At 37.2% G+C, this 27,191-nt stretch overlaps 1 protein-coding gene across 1 annotated transcript in view; it reads right to left on the bottom strand.

Annotated features, from left to right (window-relative positions):
- RtcB (RtcB RNA ligase) overlaps nucleotides 1-27,191 on the bottom strand; it is a 119,964-nt gene that overhangs the window by 73,544 nt on the left and 19,229 nt on the right. Inside the window, exons 2-3 of the mRNA XM_090387072.1 lie at nucleotides 25,229-25,375; nucleotides 3,999-4,098 (exon numbers count right to left, since the gene is read on the bottom strand). Of these exons, the coding sequence (XP_090243198.1) occupies nucleotides 3,999-4,098; nucleotides 25,229-25,375 (247 nt within the window). The remainder of the gene's footprint in view (nucleotides 1-3,998; nucleotides 4,099-25,228; nucleotides 25,376-27,191) is intronic.

The following is a 27,191-nucleotide window of genomic DNA, read 5'->3' as shown; positions in this document are numbered from 1 at the left end:
ACTGTCAGCCTCTCTTATCAATATATCTGGTTTCCTAGAATTGGTGGTATCTATTGTGTGATTTTATCACAATCTGTACTACAACTGCTCCTAAAGTTGTGCTTAAAGGGACTGTTTGGAAAGTCACATAAATTTAGAACTGTAACTCCATCATGGGCTATAATAGTGTTTGTGTCAAAATAGCCTACTAAGTTAATAATGAAAATAGCAATGAACTTAATTGACACTTAGATGATTTATAGAGCTTCTTAATGTACGGTAATGTAATTGACTTAATAATGAAAATAGCAATAAGATACTAAGTTACTTAAACATGACATTCCCATAACAAAACCATGTTTTGTGTCTTTCAGATTGCCATTTCTAACAAAATGTTCCTGCATTGCACTCTAGATCATTGCTCCTAAAATTTTCCCTACCACTGAAGTCAGACTAACTGGTCTGTAGTTACAAACTTCACTTTCAAAACCACCTTTATGTACTGGCAATACTTCTCCAATCCAAAGGAATCTCTTCTGAGTCCAATGATACCTTCATAATTAACATCAGTGGTTCAATATATTCTCTGGCCACGTCCCTCAAAATTACCAGGTATGTGCCATCAACTCCAGGAACCTTACTTGCCTTTAGGCTCAAAAGTTTTTCTAATAAACAGTCATCTGCAATTTCCAAATCGCTAATTATGTAAGAAACAGGCTCATTTGCATCGCATCTCCTCAGCATGGTCTTTTGTCAGTAAAGACAGATGTGAAGTACCTATTCAATTCATCAGTAATAGCAGCCAGGTTATCTAAGACTTCCCCACACCTAGTACAAAAGGGTTCAATCTGATTTGTTTTTCTTTTTCATATTTGCATACTTGAAAAACTCCTCGTCCCTATTCCTTGATCTCTTAGCCAGTGCTTTCTCATATCTAGCCTTGGACTCCCTAATCTATCTGTGGTACTGTTATAGTTCAAATAGTAGCTGTTATAGGCTTCAATACTTCATCACTCACTAACTTTTCCATGCTATCTTTTTTGGCTGTATTAGACTGACTAGCTCCGTATTCATTAATCTCAGCATCATCCTTGTGCTGTATTTTCTTAATGTGTCATAACCTTAAATTGTCATATTCTTCTTTTCTCAAATTAAAACCTGTTCCTACTGCAACATCTTTCTTCATCTCCCAACTAATGACTACATGATCACTGTCTGCCAAACAACAATTTTGTACTTTAAGTGCTGATATCATCTGATTTGAGAGTAATGAGGTCAAGAATATTCTTACCCATAGTATTTTCTCTAACATGCTGGTACAAGTAATAAGTCTGTCCCTAATTGAACCCAATCTTTTGTGTTCAATTAGGGGCAGACTGAAGTCACATAATGAGACAGTCACACTTGCTTGCACATTTCATCTGTAGAAACTCTCGTCACACTCTTTGACCTTCTGGTCTACAGATTACTCCCACTGTCATTATACTTTTGCTTCCAACTAACTCATACCACACAGATTATATGCTGGCAGATGTACCTTCTGACTCAGCAAAAGTTCTTTTCACACTCAAGCTGCTTTGATAAGAAGCATGCCCCACAACATTCCTATCATTCCTAAATATGTTATACATAACACAGTGAAACTTGTCATTCTCAATTTCCACATGGCATGTTTCTGTTACACCTATTATGTCAGCATTAGTTGCCCTAACTAGGAGTTCCAATTCACCAATTTATTGACAACACTCGTGACACAGTTAAGATTAAGCATTCTTCTACAGTTTACTATCCTGATATACCCCTTGAACTTCTTAACGCTTGTTTCCCCTAGTTTTAGTTTCCCACTGATTTGAAACATTGTCACCCTCAGAACAGCTTTCCAGCATGGCTGTTGTGGAAACAAACAAGAATTCTTTAGATGTATGCAAGTATTACCTTGACCAATATCATCAGATAAAAGCAAATCTATATTACCCTTCTCCTCCCCTAACATGTTTCCTTACATTTTTCTTCATGCTCATTTGAAATATCATCATAAAATTCTGATGCTCCTGTACTAAGAATTTCTTGCTAACAATGGCTGTTGCAGCAACAAACAAGAATTCTTGAGATGTGTGCAAGCATTACTTTTACCCATATTATCAGATAAACGTGGGTCAGATAATCCCCTTCTTGCACTTAAGTTTCCCTGAACCCTTAAGGTATTCTTAATGATATTGGCAAAAATTCTTACACCACCTTTGTTCAAGTGAATAACATCTCTACAAAACAGATTCCTATCAACAAGTGTCCCCCCCCCTACACCCCAGAGCCTTGTACACTCCCTCAAATCTTGAGTTAATCCACATGGTTTTCAGTATATAATCCCTCCTATCATGTCTGGGCAGAATTGCAGACACATACACATTCTGATTAACTGTATTTATCCAACAAATTGTCAGGTGGTGCTCGTTTAATATCATTAGTCCCCACATGAATAATGATGTTCTCTCTTTATCCCCTTTAAAATTTGACAGTCTGCTGGTAACAACAATACTTGCTCCCGGCAAACACACACTGGTTGTGGTCCACCTATCTTTATTACAAAAAAAAGTTACCCATCTCTGAAAATAGGGTCTCCCAATAAAACTAAATCTCCTTCAACCACAGCAGTAGGCACTTGAGTATTCTGGTATGGGACCCAAAACAGAGTGCATCTCTTAGCAGATAATGAAATACCTCATTCCTTGACGAGCTCCCAGTTACATTTGTTTCTAAGGCAAGCACCTGTTTTCAGTGACTCACATTCTTCTACTAACTTACTAAGTTTTAACTGAGATCAGTATACTCCTTACATCTGGTGTGAAAAAAAGAATCATCAACTGAGATTGGTTTGTCTACTAGACCAACCTTAGAATATATGCCACAGGCTATACAAATGATGAACTCATGACTCTCACTAGAAATGCCCTTGACACTATGTTACTTATCAGCATCCACCTTCAATTTTTATGAAGTAACAAAGCTTCATATTTCTAAATCTACAGTTGAATATTACCCCTGAAAAACATAAACTCTTATGTATATATACTAAAAATAAACATATGAAATGTAATCATATTAATAATATCATTTGCAACTATTAATTTTTTTTTTTTTTTGGCCATTCTATTTTTAAAGCACATAAAATTAATAATGTTGAAACTAAAGCATTGATATCATTTCATTTATTATATTTTATTTGATTATTTTCTTCAGTAATTTGATAAGGTAATTTTATTTTGCATATTTACATTTTCTTCAGCTCTGTCATGTCACCATTCGTATATTCCCCCCCCCCCCCCAAAAAAAAACACTTTGTATGTTTGGCTTTTTTTTAAAGTTAGCTTGAAGAGGGTTGGCCATAATTGACCACGTTTTTTGCAGATTAGTTATTTTTCTCGGTATGTTTCTGTTATAGATTGTATACAGGTAACAGTGAATGCTCAGCTGCTTTTGAGCAGTTCACTATAGAAATACGATCTTTTGGGTCTTAACAGGTGTGGGTGCACCCCTGAAGAAATCATGCCTAGGATACTTACCCTATTCATTCTTTCTTATTATTTTTTGACTTAAGTTAATTGCTCGTTTGGAAGTTGGCTTTTGTCTTTTAGTGTAATACAGGCAAGAGAACTTTGCCAACCTCACAAAAGACTGAGGAGATCTTTCCATAGTGAAAGCAGGTTTCCATTTTTAATTTAATTAATTTGGTTGGCTTGTTATTATGATTTTTTATTTATCAATTTTTTTTTCAATATGGTAATAAGTTGTGACTGACCTAAATATGTAATGTGCTGTAGTTTCAGCATTATTAATTTCACATGTTTAAGAGTTTAAGCTATTTGATTAAATGTCTCTTTTGTGTGGATTTTATTAAAAACATAAATGTAAGAAAATATTCTAAAAAACCAAATACTGTGATACTTTACAACTTTGGTATATGGGCAAATTAAAACAGCCATTTTAATATTATTCATTTTCATCACCTATTCGCACATTACCTGGAGAAACAATAGCTGTGGGATCATCCATGTCAAAAGCTGCCATGTTGCCAATTGCAAATCCATAACCTGAATGAATATCAGGCAAACCAACTGATCGCTGAATAAAAAAGATATAATTTCTTTTAAAACTGGCAACTTAACAGCAATATAGTAAAAAAGAAAAAATGCATGCACATAACAATTATAGCACTATTCACTGATGGACAAGAATACAGAAATCCCTCACCAACTGCAGGGGATACATTTCTGAAAAGCACTGCAGCTGGCAAGCCGAAGGTCCCATAGAAAAACACGGGGTTAGGTGAAAAAATAGTCGATTAAATATATGGGGAAAAACGCAGTAACTTTATTTTTCATTTATGCAACATAAAAATCAATGACAGGGTTCACTACACAATAAGAAAAACAAGGTGATGTAACCAGATATATATATATATAGGCACACATTATTTTCAGCATTTATTGAACATTTAGAAGACTTATGTCTTCTAAATGTTCAAGGGGTAAAATAAATGCTAATTTACATTACTGAAAATTTATTTTACCATCAAGCATTACAAAAACAAGTCCAAAATGTGGCCAGGAAAAATGTAAATGTTATTCAAACATGAAACTCTATACTCAGTAACAAGTCCATGCACAATACCATATGTGCACGCACGCGCACACAATATGGCAATAAAGTTCCCAGTCTGGTGCTGTTGCGGTCATGTTTGGTGAGTTTGAAAATAAACTTGATGCTGTAGTTCAAATCTCTTTTACCATATGGTGTCACAAACATCAATGGATCTGTTCGTGACTTGAAGCCCAGATGAAAGGATGTGAGTGCCCAGTGGGCCACTTTTGGTAAGCAGAACGGGCACCGTGGGATTAACCAAAAGACAATGGTTCATCCAGGATAAACCATCATTCAGGATCAAGATGATGCTAATCATGTTTTTGACAAATAGTGTAATTCACAAGGAATTTATACCTGAAAGAGGAGGAGAGTCAATGCTGTATTCTATCTATGGGTGCTTCAAAGAGTATTGAAGCACATTTCTAAGGTGAGGCCACAATTTTGAGAGAAAGGTTTCTTATTACATGATAATGCTCCCACACATTCCATACTTGCCAAGACAATTTTTGATGAAACATGGCATTGTACAGATCAACCATCCACCTTACTCTCTTGATTTAGTGGGCTTCTTCCTCTTTCCCAAGGTGAAAACTGTCCTCAAAAGAAATATTTCAGGACACTAAGGGAATAAAGTAAAAAATAAGTGACGAACTGAATGCCATCTCTCTCTGGACACAAAGAGATGGTGCAGACTATTTTCAGAAACTTTTAGAATGGTGTAATAATCAGGTGTTGATTCAAATCAGATGTTAATTTCAATCAAGTGTTGATTACTTTGAATAAAATATAACCACACTTGAGCTCCTTCACTTTGTATTCTTATTGCACCAGTGCAGGAACTTTATTTTCACCCCTTGTGTGTATTTATTAATCAGTTTTTTTTTTCATGTACGTAAGTCCATTTTGTACACAAGTCCAACTTCAGTCTTGTAGATACAAAATACATGAACAGTACAGCACACCGAGATTATAATCCCCAACAAACTTCATCCCGTACAGCATTTTACGATTTGCAACTGAGTTAAATGAGGCTGAAAAAACATACAATGAATAATAATGTACAGTACAATATTTATTCAAACTAATTTAACCTAAATGCAATACGTAATTTAATTCAACCTACGATCAAATCACTTTACAATGGACTCTCCAAAATAAAATACCATTCACTATACGATATGTAGTAAGCACCGGTTATTGTGATCATTTTTGCTAACTGAATTTTAATTGTATTAAACGGCTATTCTAATAAGCTAAAATAGGAAAAATATTATCCATAAGCTATAAAAGTAAAGATATACAGCACAAATTTACACTTTACTCTCTCCAATTAACAAAATTAAATGATGTGCGAAAATCGGAAGAATATTTTTAGCATTAATAGAGGCATACGATGTAAGAAAGCAAAGCAAAAAAAAAAAATCCCGCTCCCATTTTATCCCTTCATTCGTTCCAAATACCTGTCCAGCTCAGCCTTAAACTTATTTAGGCTATCAACTTCCACAACAAAAGATGGAAGTCTGTTCCACCAATCAACTACCTGCTGGCTAAAGGCAAATTTCTGCACATCTATTCTACAACTCTTTCCTCAATTTCAATTTATGCCCTCTCAGGTGATTATTCTGAGCAAGAGGAAGAATCCCATCAGCATTGAGCATGCTCAAACCATTCAAGGCTTTATACACCTCAATCAGATAACCTCGCATGTGCCTAGTCTCCAGAAACTAATCTGTAAAACTTAAGCTTTCCTTCGTAAGAGCAACCCTTATACCTTAAGATCTCCTTAAACCTTTTTATAGGAAATTTCTTCAGTCCGATGTTCATATCAAATTAATCTGATTAATACGTTATATTATATAAAAGGTCAAAGTATATAGTGTGTTTAGGGTCTAATGGAACCAGGGGTTTCCCCATCTCCGTGTAGTTTACATTGTTGTGTGATACAGTACACTGTACAGGCCAGAGATTTAAAAGTGTATGAATATTGTGGTGAGTAGTGTCGTGTACCATTGTTCTTCTGGCCATTTAGCCACTGGGATCAGTGGCTAGGGCCTATATATATATATAAAAAAATGGGGGAGATAACACTAGGATTGCTAGTGTATAGACAGAGTAGGGGAGGGGGGGGGAGGGAGAGAGAGAGACTAAATGCTGTGGGGGGAAAAGTCTGAAGTATGGAGACGAAAGAGAAGATGACCCCAATGATTTCCAGTGGGGCATGCCCCACTAGGAGAAAGTGGGAGGTGGCAGGGTGGGAAGGAGACAATAAATCGTGCCCTACCCAGATCGCCAACTGGCGAGGTGGCAGCTTAGCTGCATTCAAAGTCTTAGAGATTGTCCATTTCGGTGATTTCCTTGTCTTATAGTGGTAAGATGGGACGTCAGTCTTGGCTTCAACCGGCAAAGTGGGTTTCACAAGGTGTCCACCCTAGCTTGCCAACTGACAAGGTGGCAGCATAGCTGTGGTCTGATTGGAGGGTCAGTTTCGGTGCTTGTCTTATCATGATAAGAGGAGGATAAGACATCAGCTTTGGCTTCAACCAGCACAATTAGTTACATGCAGTTTTGGTCCTGATGGTAGCATGTCTAGTTCAGTGTTTGTTACATCAGATCTTTGTAGAGGAAGCGATGAGTCTGTTCAGTTTTGTGATCAGATTTGATTTCCACCCCCACCCCCCCTTCGATAACAGGATAGTGGTTGTTTCTTATTCAGTTTTGCCAGTGCTGCTGTTCAGGCTGACGTTCAGTGCAGGGTTTGTAGTGATGTGGTTGTTCTGGTCATGCTAAGTGGTTGCCAAGTTTCTTGGTTTTGTGGTAGGGTTCTGCACCTTGTGAATGGTTTGTAGTTCGGTTTGTCATCAAGTAGGCAGTGTTCCTGGTTCCTAGGATTGTACTGGAGCTGAGTGATGAGAAGGACTCATGGAGATCATCGCACAGATGGCAGTCGAACATCAAGTGGTCCCAGATTTCTTGGGAAGTACATTTTTTAAATAGCACTAAATAGGAAGGATTGAGCTACATTGCTCATATTTTGGAAATAAAAGACTGTAAAATCGTTTGAAATTAAGTTTCTTTGTTTTATTTAGAATATTTCTGCTCGATAGAACAGAATTTAATATGCCAATAGCCTTTCTGCCATCTGCAATTCTCTTACTGATCCCTGCTTTGGATGATCTGTCACTTAGTAAAATTGATGTAAAATAAAATTAAATATCCTTTGTAAAATAAAATATCTGAATTTATTGACTTGTTTGATTTTAAAACCTTCAATATTTACAATGTGTCCTGATCCTGAAGACAACATTTCAGTCTTGTTAAAATTTATTTTTAGACCCCATTTAACCTCAAACAATTTACGACATGCATAGTCTAGTCTGCATCTTCTAAGTCTTGTACTATCACCACCTGATCATCTGCAAAAAGTAAATTGTGAATATAATGTTCTTATTGATCAGCAATCCCATTTTATTGCATTTTTTTTAACCAGGATCTTAGGCAGATGTTGATATAAATTTTGAAGTGTTGCTGACATGCAACAGCTTTGTAATAAACCTTTTGAAGTGTGGATTCAGGTGACAAAGCTGATCCCCACTTTAATTCTGCATCAATTATTTCTGGAAATTGTCTTAATAATGTTAATCAATTGTCCACCAATATTTGGCTCTTTCAGTGCTTCCCATAAGAGTTTTCTTGGAACACCGTCATGTCTTTTCAAGGTCAACAAAAATCAAAGATTTCTTTTCCTTTCGACTGACATTTTTCAAGGATCTGTCATATTTGTTGAATGTTAATTGTTTAATACATAACTATAGTGGTACACGTGATACGGAAGTTGTATAAAGGGAACACTAGATACCGAAAAAAAAAAAAAAATATATATATATATATATATATATATAAAACATAACTGTTTTGGGATATAACTTAAGGATTTAATTTTTGTTTTAAATTTTATTGAATTAAATTGGAATCATGACTCTGACCAGAGCAGCAAAGCAAAAGGCTCAAGCTAATGGGAGTGCTGTGGTTCAGGGGAGAACTGAGGGGGGCAGTTGCCCTCTGAATCACAGTCTATTAAAATGCACTGTTTGCTTGATGTTTGCGGAGCAGTCGGGTACGGGACATGATACTGCCAAGGGGGATGTCTTTGTGTGTGCACGATGTAAGGAGTGCAAGGAAATCAGGCGACAACTCAGCGTTGTTATGGGCCTTTATGAGACCTTGAAGGACAGGGTGGATGCCCTCGAGGGAAATAAATTGAGGGGCCCATCAAGCTCTCAGCTGCTCACATCAACGCCAGAGCTTGCACTTGGTCATCAGGCAACACAGGGGCAGCCCCCTAGGCAGAATGCGCTGGTCCCACAGGAACTAGTAGTTGTTGGTGACTCTATTGTCAGGGAAACGGGGAACATGCTTTGTAAAAAGGATAGGTGGAATAGGACCAGGGTATGTCTGCCAGGGGCAAAGGTTGATGACGTTGTAGAGCGGATATCATCTTTTAAGGGCATAAAAGGTGATATAGTTGTACACGTTGGCACTAATGATATTAAGAGTAGGAGACCGGCGGAATTACTTAGCAAGTACAGGTCACTGTTGAAAAAAAGCCGTGAATTAGGGTTGAACTTGAAAGTGTCTGCAATTCTGCCCAGACACGATAGGAGGGAGTATATGATAAGAGCCTTGTCGATCAATTCGGCCCTGGAGAGATTGTGCAAGGCTCAAGGGGTAGAATTTTTTTCAGCCTGGACTGTACTTGTTAACAGGAGAGATTGCTTCTACAGGGATGGGATACACTTAAATAGAAAGGGTGCAAGAATTTTTGCTGATGCTGTCGAGGCAGTGTTAGGTGGGTCGGAAAACTGCTAGTTGGGGGGGATACAAGGACTAATAGATTAACAGTAGCCACTGGCAGAGGTGGAAGTGATTCTTGCACTGCTTCTATTCAAATGAGCAGAAGTCTGAAAAACAAGATGCAGGATATTTCAGAGACTGCTGGTAGTCATTGCGTTACAAGTAAACACATGGGTTGTGTTAGGGTAGCTAAGAATAGAAACAGGTGCATGTATACCTGCGTGTACACCAATGCTAGGAGTTTGGTAAATAAATTTGATGAATTTGAGGTATTGCTCAAAACATCAAAGGCAGATATTGTTGGGATATCAGAGACGTGGTGTCACACAGATATAAGTAATGCGGAACTGGAATTTGGGGAATACAATGTATATAGAAAGGATAGACAGGACAGGAGGGGAGGAGGGGTTATGCTATTAATTAAGAAACACATAAAGTCAAAGGAAGTGAAGCCAGTTGACATCGATGGACAGGGCAGTGTCGAGTCAGTTTGGTGTGACATAAGCATAGGGAAATCAAAATTGAGAGTAGGAGTGTGCTATAGGCCTAATGACTCTGATGAGTATAATAATATATTGTACAGGGAAATAGAGTGGGCCAGTAAATCAGAGAGTCTTATAATGGGGGATTTTAATTTCCCAGATATTGACTGGAATTTGTGGGTTGGTCACTCGCACACTAGCAAGGCTTTTGTGGATTTATTGGATGATTGTTTTCTACATCAGCATGTTCGTGAGGCAACAAGAGGGAGCAATACTCTTGATCTGATTATCAGTAGTGATTCTTCATGCATTAAGAACCTGCAGATAAATGAACCACTAGGTGGCAGTGATCACAGTGTGTTGAAGTGGGATTTACTCAAGGAGGTAACTACCATCAGAGGTAAAGGGAAGGGTTTTTGTTTTCGTAAAGGCGACTATGATGGTCTGAGACAGTATTTAAATTCTATACAGTGGGACCAACTGATGATGTTACCAACAGCAAACTCAAAATGGGAAGCATTCAAGGTACTAATCTTGGTGGCTACCAGGCTTTACATACCAACTAAGAAATATTGTTCAAGGTTTAGGCCTAAATGGTTGTCAGATGGACTAATGAGACATGTGGCAGAGAAGAAAAATGCATGGGATACATACAAATTAATGGGTGACATGGAAGCCTATGATAGATATAAGTTGGTCTGTAACCAAGTCACAAAGGAGATTAGGCAGGCAAAGGCAGACTACGAAAAATCCTTGGCAAAGGATGCAAAGAAAAACAGAAAGGAGTTCTTTACATACTTGAACTCGAGAAGGAAAGGGATGAATCAGATTGGTCCACTGGATATTGATGGTTCAACAGTTGAGGATCCTGCTCAGGTGGCTAACAATCTAAACGAGTATTTTGCATCTACATTCACACATGAGGAGTTATTCAGGAAGGAGAATGATGTAGGTAAAGTAAACATTGGCAGTGAGCTGGATGATTTTGTAATAACTGAGAGGAAAGTGGAGGAGAGATTGTTGAGGATAAACATAAAAAAGGCACCTGGGGTGGATGGGATCTATCCAGTTATATTAAAGGAGGCAGCAAAGGAAGTATGCAAACCCCTAGCCATAATTATGAGAGCTTCTTTGGACTCAGGGGAGGTACCCATAGACTGGAGATGTGCAAATGTAACCCCAATTCACAAAGGAGGATCAAAGGCTGACACAAGTAATTACAGACCTGTTAGTTTAACTTCTGTTCCAGGTAAATTAATGGAGGCACTGGTTAAAGAAGCACTGCACGATCATCTAGACAACAATTCAGTTATAGCTCAGACGCAGCATGGTTTTGTTAAGGGCAGGTCTTGCCTGACCAATTTGATTGGATACTATGATGTAGTCACAAAAGAACTGGATGCAGGGAATAACTTTGATATTATATATTTGGATCTTAGAAAGGCTTTTGATACTGTTGCACATGGAAGACTGCTGCACAAATTGGAGCAGTGTGGCATTGGAGGCAAATTGCTGCTATGGATAAGGGGATGGTTGAGTGGCAGAAGACAGAGAGTGGTAATCAATGGACACTGCTCAACGTGGACTAATGTTATTAGTGGAGTTCCTCAAGGTTCAGTGTTGGGTCCATTGTTGTTTTCGGTGTTTATGAATGATATTGATGATGGGATATCAAGTTTAATGTCTAAGTTTGCAGATGATACAAAGGTTGGCAGGGTCGTTAAGGACACTACTGACGCTATGCTGCTGCAACAGGATCTGGAAAGGTTGAACAGATGGGCTGAGAGGTGGCAAATGAAGTTTAACATTGACAAATGTAAAGTACTACATATGGGTAACAGTAACCCCAGAGCAATGTATCAACTCTGCGGTACTACACTGACAGTGGTGGAGAATGAAAAGGACCTGGGGGTAATTGTGCAGGCAGATATGAAGTTCTCTGAGCAGTGCAGACGAGCTGCAAGAGTAGCTCATGGTGTCTTGTCAATGATATACAGGAATTTTTCTAGCAGGGATAAGGAGGTGATTATTCCCTTGTATAAGGCAATGGTTAGGCCACATCTTGAGTACTGTATACAGGTCTGGAGGCCTCATTTCAAGAAGGATGTAGAGCTGCTGGAACGGGTACAGAGAAGGGCAACAAGATTAGTAAATGGAACAAAGGGTTGCTCTTACGAAGAAAGGCTTAAGTTTTGCAAATTAGAGTCTGGAGACTAGGCACCGGCGAGGTGATCTGATAGAGGTGTATAAGGCTTTGAATGGTTTGAGCATGCTCAATGCCAATGGGATTTTTCATCTTTCTCAGAATAATCACCTCAGAGGGCATAAATTCAAATTGAGGAAGGACGGATGTCGGATAGATGTGCGGAAATTTGCCTTTGGCCAGCGGGTGGTTGGTTGGTGGAACCGACTTCCATCACTTGTTGTTGAAGTTAATAGCCTAAACAAATTTAAAGCTCAACTGGACAGGTATTTCGAACGAACGGAGGGGTGAAATGGGAGAGGGTTTTTTTTTTTTTTTTTTTGGCTGATGCTGAATAAGCTTGCTTTCTTGCATCATATGCCTCTACTAATGCTAATGCTATCGTCTATACATGACCTCCCGGCTGAAAACCACTTTTTTCTTCTGACACCTTGATTCAGGCTTCTAATTGGTTTCTGATCCATTTTCCAAGAATCTTTAGCAGCAGATTCAGGATGCATATTCCTCTGTAATTTGAACAGCTTTTCTGATTGCCCTTCTTATAGATTGATGTAATAAAATATTAGCAAACAGTTCTTTGGCTCCTGCTAACTTGTGTTTCGTAAATATATTGTGAAATGAAAAGTGTTCCATGACTAAAAAAGTTTGGAAAACACTGCATCTACCTTTAAAACTCATTACAATGGATTTTGTAAAACATTAATTCCAAATCTATTTAAGTGATAGAGGCATGGAAATATTTTTCAATTGTGGACTGTATCGGAATCATAGCTTTATCGCTCAAAGAAGTAAATCCGTCACCATTAAATTCACGGCCAGAGTCAGTTTATTCAGAAAATATGGTCGACTGGCAGAAAATGAAATCAGTGCAACAATATAACTTGCTAAGTCAGTAGGGGGGGCAGGTTTTGATGATATGACTACTGAAGATGTTCAAGAGGCGAGCAAAGTAGATTTGGTGGAAATGGCATTGGAGGTAATCCAAATCAATTCAGAGGGTGATGGCACAAATGAAAATTCTGAAGTTCCAAATTTTACACTAAAAAGCATACTGGAAGGCATAAACTTAGCTGAGCAATTAGAATCTTATTTTTTGAATGCACATCCTTCGACTGAAAGGAACACGAAGTTCAAAAGGGAGCTTCAAAAATAATTAGCCCCATTTTTTTACAAAGCAATTTACTATGCAATTTACAAAGATCTATCAAGCAAAAGCAAACAATCCCAGAATATTGATTTTTAACGAGAGCAGAAGATACACGAAATCTACATGCTGCAGAAGAAAGTTCAAAAGGTGAAGATATTCTGCAACAGAGAAAATGTTCTCGTTTGATTGTGCTAAGCAGCAATGAAGAGGAAGAAAACTAAATGAACATGCATTATCTGACATATGTATCACAGTTTGTTTTCATACTACATGAGATTTTATAGGAACCTAATTAACATGTTATAGGAGGGTTACCTGTATATTGTAAGTGATTATTGCTTACAATATATAAAATTAAATAAAGCATGATCAAATATCAGCTTCTGCATTCACAGAGATACCATTCAATTTTTTTGTTCAGGTAAAGAAAAGTTTCATTTAAAAAAGTTCAACAAATATGAAAATTATAATCAGCATTGAATGCATATCAGGAGGAAGGGGGCATGTTCCACAAAGGGAAGAGTTGGAAAAACCCCTACTCTAGGCTCATACCTAATTTGTTATATGGACAACAACCCCTTAAACGTAGAGCCCTAAGTGAAAATGTGAGTAAAACATAGTGACTTATTTGAGTTTGAACTGTTTTCTTTATCTGTCTGTTTGGGCAGAAACTGGAAGCCCATAATTGTGATTCAGTTTGTTATATTATTAGATAATAAAATACACTGATCTTTTCATATTCTTTCTAACATTTGCTTATAGTTGAGGACAAGACATTGATAAGCACAAAATTATATGGCTTTTTACTTTTAAGCTTATCTTTCTTTCTAAATTTTCCTAAAATGTCTTTGTGAATGCCATTATCATTTTCTACCATGCTATTTAAATATTCAACCAATGCAATTTTTTTTATCTTTGTCATTAGTTTTTGCTGTTCTTTCTAACGTATTGATTCTTTCAGGGTATACGTCTACAATGAACAAGGTCAATACACCATGGTGAATGAATGATCTTAAATTTTATTATTTTTTAATCTATATTCCCAATAACTATATATGGCAGTTTATAACAGATATACTACAAAAATACCTTTACAATTAGCAGAAATCACAATTTTCACTTCTTGAACTCAGTTTTCCTTGAGCTTTACAAAAGCTGAAAGTGAAGAAATGAAAATATCATTTGATTCTATTTTAATAAATAGGATTTAAATAGATAAATATCCTATACATAAATAGATGTATAGGATATTATGGCAACAAAAAAAAAAAAAAGGGAGATATTATACACCCAGCTGAAGAACATTTCACTGCCAGCACTTCCCTACTAGGATTTTTATCACTATGTCATTAACCTGTAACTAACTAACCTGTAATGTCATTAACCTTTAACTAAAGCATAAAAGTATCCTAATGTCCGAGGTGGAAATTTTACAACTTTTCACAAGCCTAAATTTTAACGTTTTATTTTAACTGTAAGTTATGTATGACAGAATTTCTATTATCAGGAAATTCTATTGAATAATGATAATTATTATCCAATTTTTTTTTTGCTTTTACTCTTTTATCCTTATTTTACTTCAAGAAACTGATATTTAAAATTTAACTATAAAAAACAAAACTACCACACAAATATAATAAAATTGCAATACATAAAGCATTGTAAATGAAGCAGAGAGAAGTAAATTTCATCTAACCACTATTCAGTTTTATTACCAACCACACTAATATGAGCCAGAAAATTTCACTATAAAAAAAAGCTATGAATTTACTGTTATATAAATTACTACAAAAATTTGTAACTATTCAATTTATAGAGATCCCTCCCCCCGCTTCTCACTTCCAATCGGGATTCATTGCACCACAGTATCGGACTTGAACACAAGATGAATACAATTTCCTTGGCCCAATTTATCTATTTCTATACAGAATCTGCACTGCCTCTAACCAACATAAATAGTTTTGCATTTTCACACAATAATAGATGACAAACTGGGTTTACTCGACATCCTTACATGCTATTCTTTAGCATGTAAGGATGTGACCAAACGGAAACCTTGACTTTGTTTTTTTTTTTTTGTTTTTTTTTTGGGTAGTTGTTGGCGCATCAGCTTCTGTGGCCATAATGCACCTCCCAAGGTTTTTGCAGTACTTTGATCCAAGCCTGAGGTGGGATTCGAACCCACGACCTTTGGGTTGCCAGGCAGGCACTTTACCTATCCGGCTAGCCCAGTCAGCCTTGACTTTGTATATCAATAGAACTTACAAGGCAATCCTAATAATCCAAATATGTAGCCTGCATTATTTTTATTCTCACTCACTCATTCACTCCAGTGTGACCAGGCCCTAGCCATTAAAACTAGTGCCATGTATTTTTTTATGGCACTAGTTTTAAAGGGGCAAAGCATGAAATGTATTATAATTACTGTATGTGTACATGTCTTATGGGTGTTTGGTGGCACATAAGCTACGTTGGTATAATGTGCCTGTCCATAGGTATATGTTAGGAAATAATTCAGAATTGATGACATAGTTCAATTTTTTTCAGAAAGCAGAAAAGCTCATTAATATTTACCCTATTGCTAATAATATGCCCTAGTGAAATTGGTTCTTGAAGATTAGTTAAAGAAATCAGGACTGATGTTCTGACCTGTTGACAGTGAGGACAGTCGATAAGAACATGTTTGACTGTCAGTTGTGCTGAGCAACGTGGACATTGAGGAGGTCATCACCTGTGAGTAGATGGAGGTGGGTCAGATGTGTATATCCCATTCTTGCCTGTGCAAGTACCATTTCTTTCCTTCTTGTTGTCTGGATGTGCTACAGCTCTTTCCACTGTTCAAAGCAAGCTGCTGCTATGATGACATCACAGTCAGAGGCTACAATATGGACAGAGATCAAATTTAAAGTTGAAGGATTTTTTGCAGATATATCCACCATTCATTCCCCTTTATCCCCGAATGTGCTGGAATCCAACAGAACTTCACTAATTGTTGATGATGTTTAATTTTCAACAGCAACCTCCTGATTTGGTTTAAAACAGGGTGATCCGTATAGGAGGGATTTTGCATTGCTCTAATTGAGCTGAGAGAGCCTGTGTAAATTATATAATTTGGAGCTGGTAACGATTCAGATTTTCTAGAGCTAAATTTATCCCATGCAGTTCTGCAGAAAAGTTGCTGTACTCAGGTGAAAGAGAAGCTGAAATGATAGCAAAGGAAAACACTGCTTCTACTCCAACAGTTAATTGAGATTTGGACCCATCAGTATATATTGGCAAGAAATCAACATAGCTCTGAATATGGCTTGCATGGAGTTATTTCATGTTGAGAGTTGGCAGATTCTTTCCCCATTGAAGAAGTATCAAAGTTAAGTTGAGGAGGGTGGGGGTCCAAGGTGGGTGAAAGTAATTCATTACCTGTTGACTATTGCAAAGAGGAACTTTCCAACACTGTGATATATCATTAGGCCTGCTGGTCTTAATTTACGAAGTTTATTTCTATAGAGATCAGGTAATTGTGGATTGAAGAGGTACGGGTGAAAGGGATGCAGACACCAACTTTTATTTTGGTTGCATACTTCAGTGGTAACATTTTTCTATAGAGGTGCAAAGGGGGTTCGTGAGCTTCAACATATAGACTTAGTTGGAGATGTCCTGAAGACTCTAAGTGCAATCCATAATGCACTTGTTGTAGACTCCAGCCAGCACAGTACACTCCTTTGGGCAGAATTGTAGACTGGAGCACCATAATTCAAATGAGATCTAATCTCATGAGGTTATGATGAACATCATGGCGAGATCCAATCTTCCTTACATTTTGAGGGTACAGCTTTAAAACAGTGTTCACGGTCCGGCCGCTAGTTAGTAGTATGGTTCTTACCATGTGAACGCCTTATCCAAAAAATTTCATCACTTCATACAGCATGTCCCCCCCCCCACCTTTTCTTACTATTAAATACACCATGAATTGTAAAACTAATAAAGTAAGCTTATCTGTGAAAAGATCTAAACCTCCCAAACACTTCCTAGCTCATTTCACAAATATATCTGGTCTCAATTCAAATCTCAATGATGTTTCATTTCCACTTGCAGTCTGCCAAACCCCATGTACTTTTTCTGACAGAATCTCAGTTATTGGTTGATTCAACTACTGCTCATCTCAGTTGCCCAAACTATTCATTGTATGATTCCTTTCGCGTCAAAGGTGGTACTTGTGCATATGTCCGTTCCGATATTCCCTGTCAGAGACTTGATAATTTGGAATCTCCTCTTTTCGACCTTCTCTGGTTTAAAATCTCTCTACCTCATTGTATACACTTCATCTGTTGTCGCTACCGTTCTCCCAATTCCGCTAATCACTTGGAGCTCTTTGACTTCCTCTCTTAGCAACTTGACTTTCTCCAGTCCAACTTTACTAACAGTGAGGTAATTTTCCTTGGTGATTTTAATGTTCACAACTTCAGCTGGCTTCCATCTTCTAGTCACACTGACCCAGCTGGTCGAGATGCTGAGACTTTTGCAATTATTAATGACCTTGCACAGATGGTTCATTTACCTACAAGAATATTGGACAATCCTAACCATACAACCAACATGCTTGATCTTTTTCTCACAAACAATCCTTCTAAGTACACGGTCGAAGTGAGTGGTCCTTTAGGCTCTTCAGATCACAACTTGGTGATTGTCTGTTCTCCAATGGAGCCTTTATTTCATGGCTATTCCCAACCTCGTGTTGTTTGGCATTACAAGAATGCAAAATGGGATGACCGGTGAGATTTCTTTTCTTTCCCTTGGTCGGACTAATGTTTCAAAATTTCTGATGTCAATGTTTGCTCAGATCCTGTCAGTGAAATTATTCTTGTAGGAATGGTATCCTTTATCCCACACTCAACTTTAAAATCCCATCCCTTATCTAAACCTTGGTTTTCCAATAAATGTGCTAAGGTTGTTCAAGAGAAGAATGTTGAATATCTTAATTGGCTTGATTCCAATTCTTCAATTTCATTTTCTGCCTACACCAAAGCTCACAACAATTGTAAAGCATTTATTAATCAGTCCAAACAAGATTTTGAACAGGCTAAAAGTAGAAAACTTGCTTCTTGCCCTAACGGTAGCTGAACATTCTGGTCTCTTGCCAAAGCTACTGGCTGCAACTTTTGCCCATCTCTGCTCCAACCTCTGTCCAAACCAGATGGTTCTGTTGTCACTTCAGCCAAGGATAAAGCTGACCTGCTAGCCTCTCATTTTTCTTTCAACTCATGTATTAATGATTTTGGTAAAACACCTCCCACCATTCTCAACACGCTCCATTCAATGCCTCCTGTGGTCTTCCATCAAAAGGATGTCAGAAGGATTTTGAAGAATCTTGGTGCAAAGAAAGCTCCAGGTCCTGATGGTATTTCTCAACTTGTTCTCAAAATCTGTGCTCCTGAACTTACTCCTGTTCTTTGCTGCCCTTTTTCACTTTCTTATTTCAAAGGTGTTTTTCCTTCTGCTTGGAAATTTGCACATATCCAGCCAGTTACTAAAAAGAGTGACAAATCCATCCCATCCAATTATCGTCCCACTGTAATTACTTCTACTTTTTCTAAAGTAATGGAGAAATCAATTAACTGCCAACTCTTAAATTACATCGATACCTCCCATCTGATCAACAATTGCCAGTATGGATTCCGTCAATGTAGATCCACTGGTGATATTCTGGCTTATGTTACCCATCTATGGACAAATTCAATGGAAAAGTTCGGTGAAACACAAGAAGTTGCTCTTGACATCTCAAAGGCTTTCAACCATGTTTGGCATAAAGCCCTTCTAAACAAGCTTCCATCTTATGGTTTGCCAACTGTTTTTTATAATTGGTTATCCAGTTTTCGCTCAGATCGCTAACTGAGGGTGACAGTAGATGGCTCTCTGTCTTCTAACTTCTCCACTAATGCTGGTGTCCCCCAAGGTTCAGTTCTTTCCCCCACTCTTTTACTCTTGTATATTAATGATCTTCTTCCATCGACTGGAAATCCTATCCATAGTTTTGCCGATGATAGCACATTGTTGCATTCCACTTTCCATTTTGAGAAACCTTACTCTGCTCAATCAGCTTCAACTTCTCAAATATCCGCTACCAATTCCTTAAATGCCGATCTTCAGATAATTCTTCAGTGGGGCAAAGACAACTTAGTTGATTTCAATCCTAAAACTCAGTCTTGTCTTATATCTCGCAAAAAGGATTCTTCTGCTCTTTGGTGATAAGCCATCCGATTTCTAGGCAAAACGATATATCTTTTTTGTAGATTACCCTGACTTCTAATCACTTGGCACAAGCACATTACAAATATTGCTTCCTCTGCATCTAAAAAACTTGATTTTCTTTTTCGCTCTCGCGTTACTTTTCTTCCAAACAGCTGTTCACTCTGAAAAAAATCACAAATTCGCCCTACCATGGAATATTGTTCCCACATCTGGGGTGGTGGCCCCAAAACCTCTCTCAGGCTTCTTGATTCCGTTCAGAAGAGGGCAGTTAGGTTAATTAATGACTCCTCTCTAACAGAGTCTCTCCACTCGCTATCTCATAGATGTAGTGTTTCTGCTGCATGCCTTTGCTTCAGATACTTCCATGGTCACTGTTCTTCTGAATTGGCTTCTATAATTCCTGCTCTCTCTCTTTCAAAACAGTCCGAACACGCGCCGCCACCAACCAACATCCATTTACTGTCCAACTTCAAACTAACTTTTCATCTTCCTTGTTTATTCATTCAACTGCCGTTTTCTGGAACAACCTTCCTTCATACATATTTCCCGAAAATAACAGTCTACAGAAGTTCAAGTTGAATGTCAACAAATATCTTCTTTCGTCTTCTCAACCTCCAACCCAAGCACAGTACTAGGTACTATAGTTTCTAATACCTCTAGGTGTTTGGGGTTTTCATTTAAAAAAAAAAAACAATGCTTTATATAATTGAAGCAATGAGGTACAATCTGCTCCACAAAACAGGGCATATAAAGCTCTTAGTAGGTTGAGCTTTTTGAGACAGGTATTATATAAAAATTTAATATGTTCAAGGAAATTTAACTTGTTGTCAAGGGTTAATCCCAAGAATCTGATGTTGTTGGAAATTAGAATGGTAAAGTTTGATATGTGAAGTTCAGGATCTGTATGCAATTTACATTGATTGCAAAAGTATATAGCAACAGTTTTCTGTTGTGAAAGATGGTAGCCATTCGAATTGCCCACTTTCATCCTTTAATCACAGATATCTGTAACTGGAATTCAATAGATCTTACGTTTTGAGAATGGCAAGAAAGAGAGACCATTTGCACAAAGGTAAGCCTCAACAGTAATTGGAAGTTATTTTGTAATAGAGTAAATTCTAGGGGCAAAAATGGCGTTGTACTCATACAGACCCTTGCGGAACTCTTTCCTGCAAGAATGTTGTAGAAAGGGATTCAAAATATCGGACTTGAAAAGAATGACTCCATAAAAAGTTCTTAATAAATATAGGTAAGTTGCCTTGTAGACCAAGAGCATGCAGGTCTCTGAGAATGCCATGATGCCAGATAGTATCAAATGCCTTCTCTGTCTATGGAGACCATAACAAGGTGTTCATTTTTTCACAAAGGCATTTGCAAATTGTGGATTCAGCCTTGATTATGAGATCTAAGGCAGACCAGTTTTGGCAAAAGCAATGCTGACTATTACTCATTAGATGTTGGTTTTCAATGATTCAGACAAGTTGTCAGTGGATCATTTTATTAAGAATTTTACTGAGGCAACTGGAGAGGGAAATTGGCCGGTAACTATAAAGACAGAAGGGATCTTTCCCAGGTTTCAAAAAGGCCAGAACTTTGGCATGGTGACAAGATGTAGGATAAATGTTTTCCAGAAATATTCGATTATAACATAAAAAGCAGCAGTTGTAAATGTTTGTCCTAAAGGTGCTGTAACACTATGTAATATATTCTATCTGGCCCTGCTGCACTGTTGCTCTAATGGCTTGTAGAAGTTCCAAATACTGAAGAGGCTGGTTATATGGTAAGATTAGAGAGGTGCAAAAGTTGATGGGTCACAGTCCAGTGATGTTCTTGATTTTCTGGAATTCCGGGGAATAGCTTGATGGTGCTGAGTCCAATGCATATGCTACATCTAGAGGAGCAGAGAGTTCTTGTACATTCCAGGAAAGAATTGTGGAATGGATGGTTGAAAACTTGCCAGAAAGCTGCCTAATTTTCTTCCATATTAATCTGGAGTCAGTGTTTCTGTTTACAGTGGATGCAAACCAAGTCCGGGAATTTTTCCTGGCTTGTCTTTAAATGAAACGCGGTTTTGCCCTTCATTTCTTATAGTTAATGAGATTATCTGTGGTTGGGGATCGTTGAAATAAATTCCAACCTTTATTTTATTTCCCCCTTTGCTTTCATGCATTTATCATTCCATCGATAGTTAAAATGCTGCCAGGCCAGAGGATTCGATAATGGAATCAAGTTTTTAGCAGCTGATAACAATTGGGATGTAATATATTCTGTCACTTCTTCTATGGGTGTAATCATGTAATTTCCTCATCGAGCATAATTGCTGACTGAAATTTGACCCAGCTGGCTTGGGAGAATTTCTGTTTCCTGCAAGGTTGGTTTAATGGTGGTTGTGTGTAGTGAGCAGATTGCAAATAATTGGAAAATGGTCACTGCCCATGGGATCATCCATAACAGACCATTCCATGACTGGAAACAATATCGAGGAGAGATCAATTGCAGAAGTTTGTCCAGTTGGCAATTTTATGTAAGTATTAAGGATGGTAAGGTTTTGCTTATGCAGAAAGAATTGTATTAGGTCTTCAAGATCTTTGTAAGAGACGGTATGATTTGGTGGAAAATAGATTGAAACAAGTGTTATTGCAACCTGTGTAATGAAATGTACAGCAACAGCTTCAATTTCTGTTTGAAGAACAATTTGCTTGGCTGGGATCTCTGAGTTGATCAAGATGGCCACACCACCACGGGTGCCATTCAATGTATTGCAATGTTTTCGATATGTACAGTAGTTCTTTACTGAGGTGGAAATTTGAGAATTTAAATAGGCTTCCTGCAAGCAGAAACCAACTGGAGAAAATCTTTTTTTCGGAAATGTAGGCCATCCAGTGTCCATATCTTCTTCCACATATATTTCTAGAATTGGATCGTACTGGTTAGAAGAATAATCAGCGTCCATGGATGATTCTTGGATATTCTTTCTTGAATTGGAACTTTGACTATGTGATGTACTAGTAATCACTTGAGGGAAAGGAGATGTTGCTGGTATTGTAAGAGGAGTGTTACTTGCTTGGTCTGAGTGCTTAGGGATACTGGACTGTTGCTGAGAGAGGACAGCTGGAGTTCAGTCGGAGACTGATGTGTTTGAGGGGAGGGTAACATCAGTTTGGGTGGACACTGTTTTTATGCAACACTGGCATAGGTACATTTGGGCATAGTAGAAGCAATTATTTTCCTTGCTTCTTGATAGCTTATCTTGTTCTCAACCTTATATTTAACAATTTTTTTCTCAGTTTTCCATCTGTCACAAGTTTTAGAGTATGCAGAATGGTTACCTTTACAGTTGGGACAAGTCTTTTCTGTCACCAAACATTCAGACTGAGTATGGTTGGAAGATCTACGGTTGGGACAAATTGGGTTTCCTCTACATGTCATCTGAGAGTGGCCATACTTTTGGCACTTGTAACATCTCAAGGGATTGGGAATATATGGATGAACACAGCAAAGTAGACAGCCAGTTTTTACCATTGATGGTAGGTTTGGGGAATTAAATGCAAGGATAATATTCCTGGCAGGCATTAGGTTGTCTTTTTTAATCATAATTCTTTTTGAAGCAATAACATTTTGATCGTGAAGCTCTTGAGTTATCCTCTGTCAGGTTCAACAGATAATGGCTAGATATCACACCTTTGGACCTATTTAGGGTAGCTAGCATGGAGAGATACTTTAATTGGTATCCCAGAAAAATTTGAAAAAAGTTGTAAGAGTTTCTCTGAATGTCTATGGTTTGCTGTTTCTAAAAGTAGGTCTCCAGATTGCAGCCTCCACAGTCTTAGGAGATCATGCAATACTCTCCTGGTGTTTCAGGATGAGGAAATGAGATAATTTGCTGAGAGGGTGTTCTGAAAGTGAATGCAAAATTAGAAATACAGGAAACTCTTTTGCTGGTGAATTTGTTTTCAACCTCTTGGGTTGTGAAATATAATCAATTATATGCGGTGGTCATTCCCTGACCTTTCTACATCCTCCGTATTTGGTGGTCACGGGCTCGAACTCTGGTCTAATCAAGAAGCGTGCGCTACGCACTGCTGCTCCTGCCCACCTGGCTATGGAGGCACCTCAGTTTTAGTCTATCATGTAATTCGGCCAAGAGCTTGTAGGCTCTAAAAGTGGAAACACATTGTGCTCCATCTTTGCTTCTTTTGGCCCTTGGCAGATCAACTTTTATGCCAAGGTTTCCGGCCTTGTCATGGGGAGGCAGGAGCAGTGCCTGGTGTGACCAAGTAGAGAATAGTAAGGATTAGTACTTAAGAAAGAAAAATATAAAGAAAGGTGGTTTTCCCTTCTTGCTCACTACAAGAACTTTTTAGTAGAAGAGCTTCTATCAAATAAACAGTTTTTGAAAACACAGGAGTTTATAAAGAACTACTGTAGAAAGATTGCACAGATAAGTTGCCTGGTCACAATTTGCTTGGCACCTGGGGCCATTATAATTAGTAAAGTAACCTGCACACGTTTCCTGTACACTGAAGAAAACAAACTTAGATTATCTCTATTTACTAACATAACTGAAAGCAGAAAGACCAGTCACACTCTACCACTAGGTAAATTTTAAGAAAGGGTGAGGCATTTATTCAAATATCCTGTTCCTCAGATGGGAATAACAGCAAAAATAAAACACCTCCAAATCAAAATTTCATGCAGCGAGTTCTTTCTTAATCTCTCCTCTAATTACTCCATAACCAAGTTTGCAAGATTGTGCTTGCGATCCTATGGCCAAATCACATATTTGCTCATACAGCATCTTATCACACAAAGGTAGCATCATTTAGACATAAATTTATCACTTGGCAAAGGTCAATTTTCATTCTAATTTCCACTGTTTCTTGGAGTCTCAACACCTTTTCTAAAGTGGATTTTAAACACTGCAGTTTTTAAAATGAATTAAATACTGCAATACAATGTTACAATAAAAAGCCCCACAAATGAAACTAATACTTCTCTGTAAATACTTAAATTTTTAGAAACTGAATAAACCCCACCACTGAGCTAACAGGTTCTCAGATGACCAAGCATTTCATCAAATGTTGGCTGAGTTAGTGTCATTAATAAAAATGAAAAAGCAATGCGATTTTCCTTTTTGACTTTGCTTAAAACTCATAATGAAAACTATAATAAAGCATGCAGTTTTCAGCATAATATAAAATTCTTTAACCAGTAAATTTCTATGCCTCCATTTGCTTAGGATGTCAATTTATTGAATTTCTCATTTAGTCTTATTTCTCAGATTCCTAGAATGGGTATAATAAAACGTCAATGTGTCACAAGCAGCTTAGTGTTCTGCAATATTAGGGAAATCTCCATTCAGATAAATGATACCATTCTTTATATTGCAAATGATATGCTCTTTTAACTTCAAACAGTACCCTTCATTGGCAAAAAACTTTTTTCAAATTATTTTTCCTCTAAACTTCCTTATTGCCATCCCCCCACTATATTGAAAGGCAATATGTGAAATAATTGGAAACTTACCATTTTTAAAGTAATTACAGCTACATGGGGGGGGGGGGAGTTTCGATCTTAGCACTGGTGCTCATTCCACTAAACTGTGGGCTTGCAAATTTCACATAAAATTTGGAATTTAATGCAAGAAAACTGAAAATAAAATAAGGTTATTTGACCTACCCCAACAATCCCAGGAAGAGCAGCAACATTACCAATCTGCTTCACTCCGGGCAGAAACCCACCGACTCCTCCAGGTCTGCAGGAATTTCTCAGTTCATCAAACATTAGCTTTTCCAAGTGATCATTTACATAAAATATACCTTCCACCTTAAACACAAAAAAAGGAATTATATATGCAAGAGCAAAAATATACATATTACATTATATATACAAAAGCACATATTAGAAGTGATAAATCAGGAACTATGTATAGGAACAACTAAGTAATTATTATTTTAACAATTATTTTACATTATTTTCATCATACAAATAGTTTTCTTATAAAGTATTTGTAGTGTATTTACATATTACTAGTGTTCCTAGTGTATTTAATAAAGAAATCAGATTTATAAAGCCTGTGAAAATTATATGAATTTATGTTCAAAATAACCAACAAACAAAAATGGTTAAAAAAAAAAAGTGCTCTCCCATCATTTGTATCTTATTCTCTCAGCAAATTCAATCTTTATCTAAAACTGCACAGCAACCTTTTCTCTTCCAACTTTCTCATATCACTTCATATTTTATGCTGTTCTTTCCACTCATTGCATCACACAATGAAAAAAAAAAAATAATAAATAATAATAATAAAGAAATTATTTACTTGTTGGCAAGAAGAAAATTTCGCTTCAAAGCCATAAAAGTACTTGCATTGCACAATCAATTTGAAGTTGGTAAATAACGAGGCTGTTTTACAATAAGGAAAATTATTTTGGGTGGTTGTAATTGATTTATGACAAGTGGAGTGTTTTTCCCGAATAGCAAAGGACTGCGTTGCTGTTTAGCAGTCAGCAGCTTTGTGAGTCATTCTTAATTAGCAATGAAATTACTATACTACAATAAAACATTAATCTAGGCAGTGTTGTTTTTTGTAATGTGGTAAGTGTTCATATTTCTACTACATAAAAAGGATAAATCTGATAGTGCAGTGCCTTGTTACACATGCTCTAATTCCAACTAATAACTGACCTTTGTACCAAAGGTCAGTAAACCATAGGCCCCCTTTGTTATCTGACCTCCATGCACTTGTGTTTTGTATAATGGTTAATAATGACCTGAATATACATTTCAGTTCAAAATGAAAATTTTCTGCAATTTTCTGTTGACTCCTCATGAGTTATGAATTACAGGATGCCAAAATAACTAGACACAACCAAGTTTAAACCAAAGCAGCAGGCTGAGCCAGTGCATGTCTACCCACCATTGCATTCTTATAATTTGCAGCTGATGCTTTTACAATAAAATAAAAATTTTTACATAATAATGTAATGGGCCAGTAAATTTTTAGTAATGCCTATCGTAAACTAGAAACAGAAACAAGAATACTCATTCTTGTTTTTAATTTTTATTTATTCTAATTTTAAAATTTGTACACCATTAAACTTCAGATGGTGCCCCTTCATTAGGTACCTTTGTGAGGTGCACAACATGCACACAGTAGCCCTGTACATCAGCATGTTATTAGAGTTTTATGTTGGACGATGAGTGAGAGGGCAGAAATTTTTATAAGGCAAAAGAATGAATTTTAATTTTAGGAAAGGAGATTATGACAGCTTAAAGTGCTAAATGGTCTCTACTGACCATTATTGTTATGACGGTTTTTGGCATATGGACTGCTTAGGCCATATTACACCTATCAATGTGATTATGGTTAATTGTGGTAAATGTGCAAAATAAGTATGATGAATTCAAAAGTGTTTAAACAGATTTTTTATTTTTTTAAGAAAGCAAAGAAATCTGATTGATGTTCATAATCTACTATGATATGGCATAAGGATTCTTGTAGATTAAGGAAAGATCTTAATCAGGTTAGGCTGTTATGTTATGTTATTTGGTTTTTAGGAGCATTAGCAACTAAGGCCATATTGCTCCGGGATATGCGGTGGTCATTCCCTGACCTTTCCGCATCCTCCGTATTTGGTGG

This window comes from Mastigoproctus giganteus, chromosome 13, assembly GCF_048544385.1.
Source record: "Mastigoproctus giganteus isolate SK-2022 chromosome 13, ASM4854438v1, whole genome shotgun sequence".
Classification (NCBI taxonomy): Eukaryota; Metazoa; Arthropoda; class Arachnida; order Uropygi; family Thelyphonidae; genus Mastigoproctus; species Mastigoproctus giganteus.
This window is presented reverse-complemented; position numbering and strand designations above follow the sequence as displayed.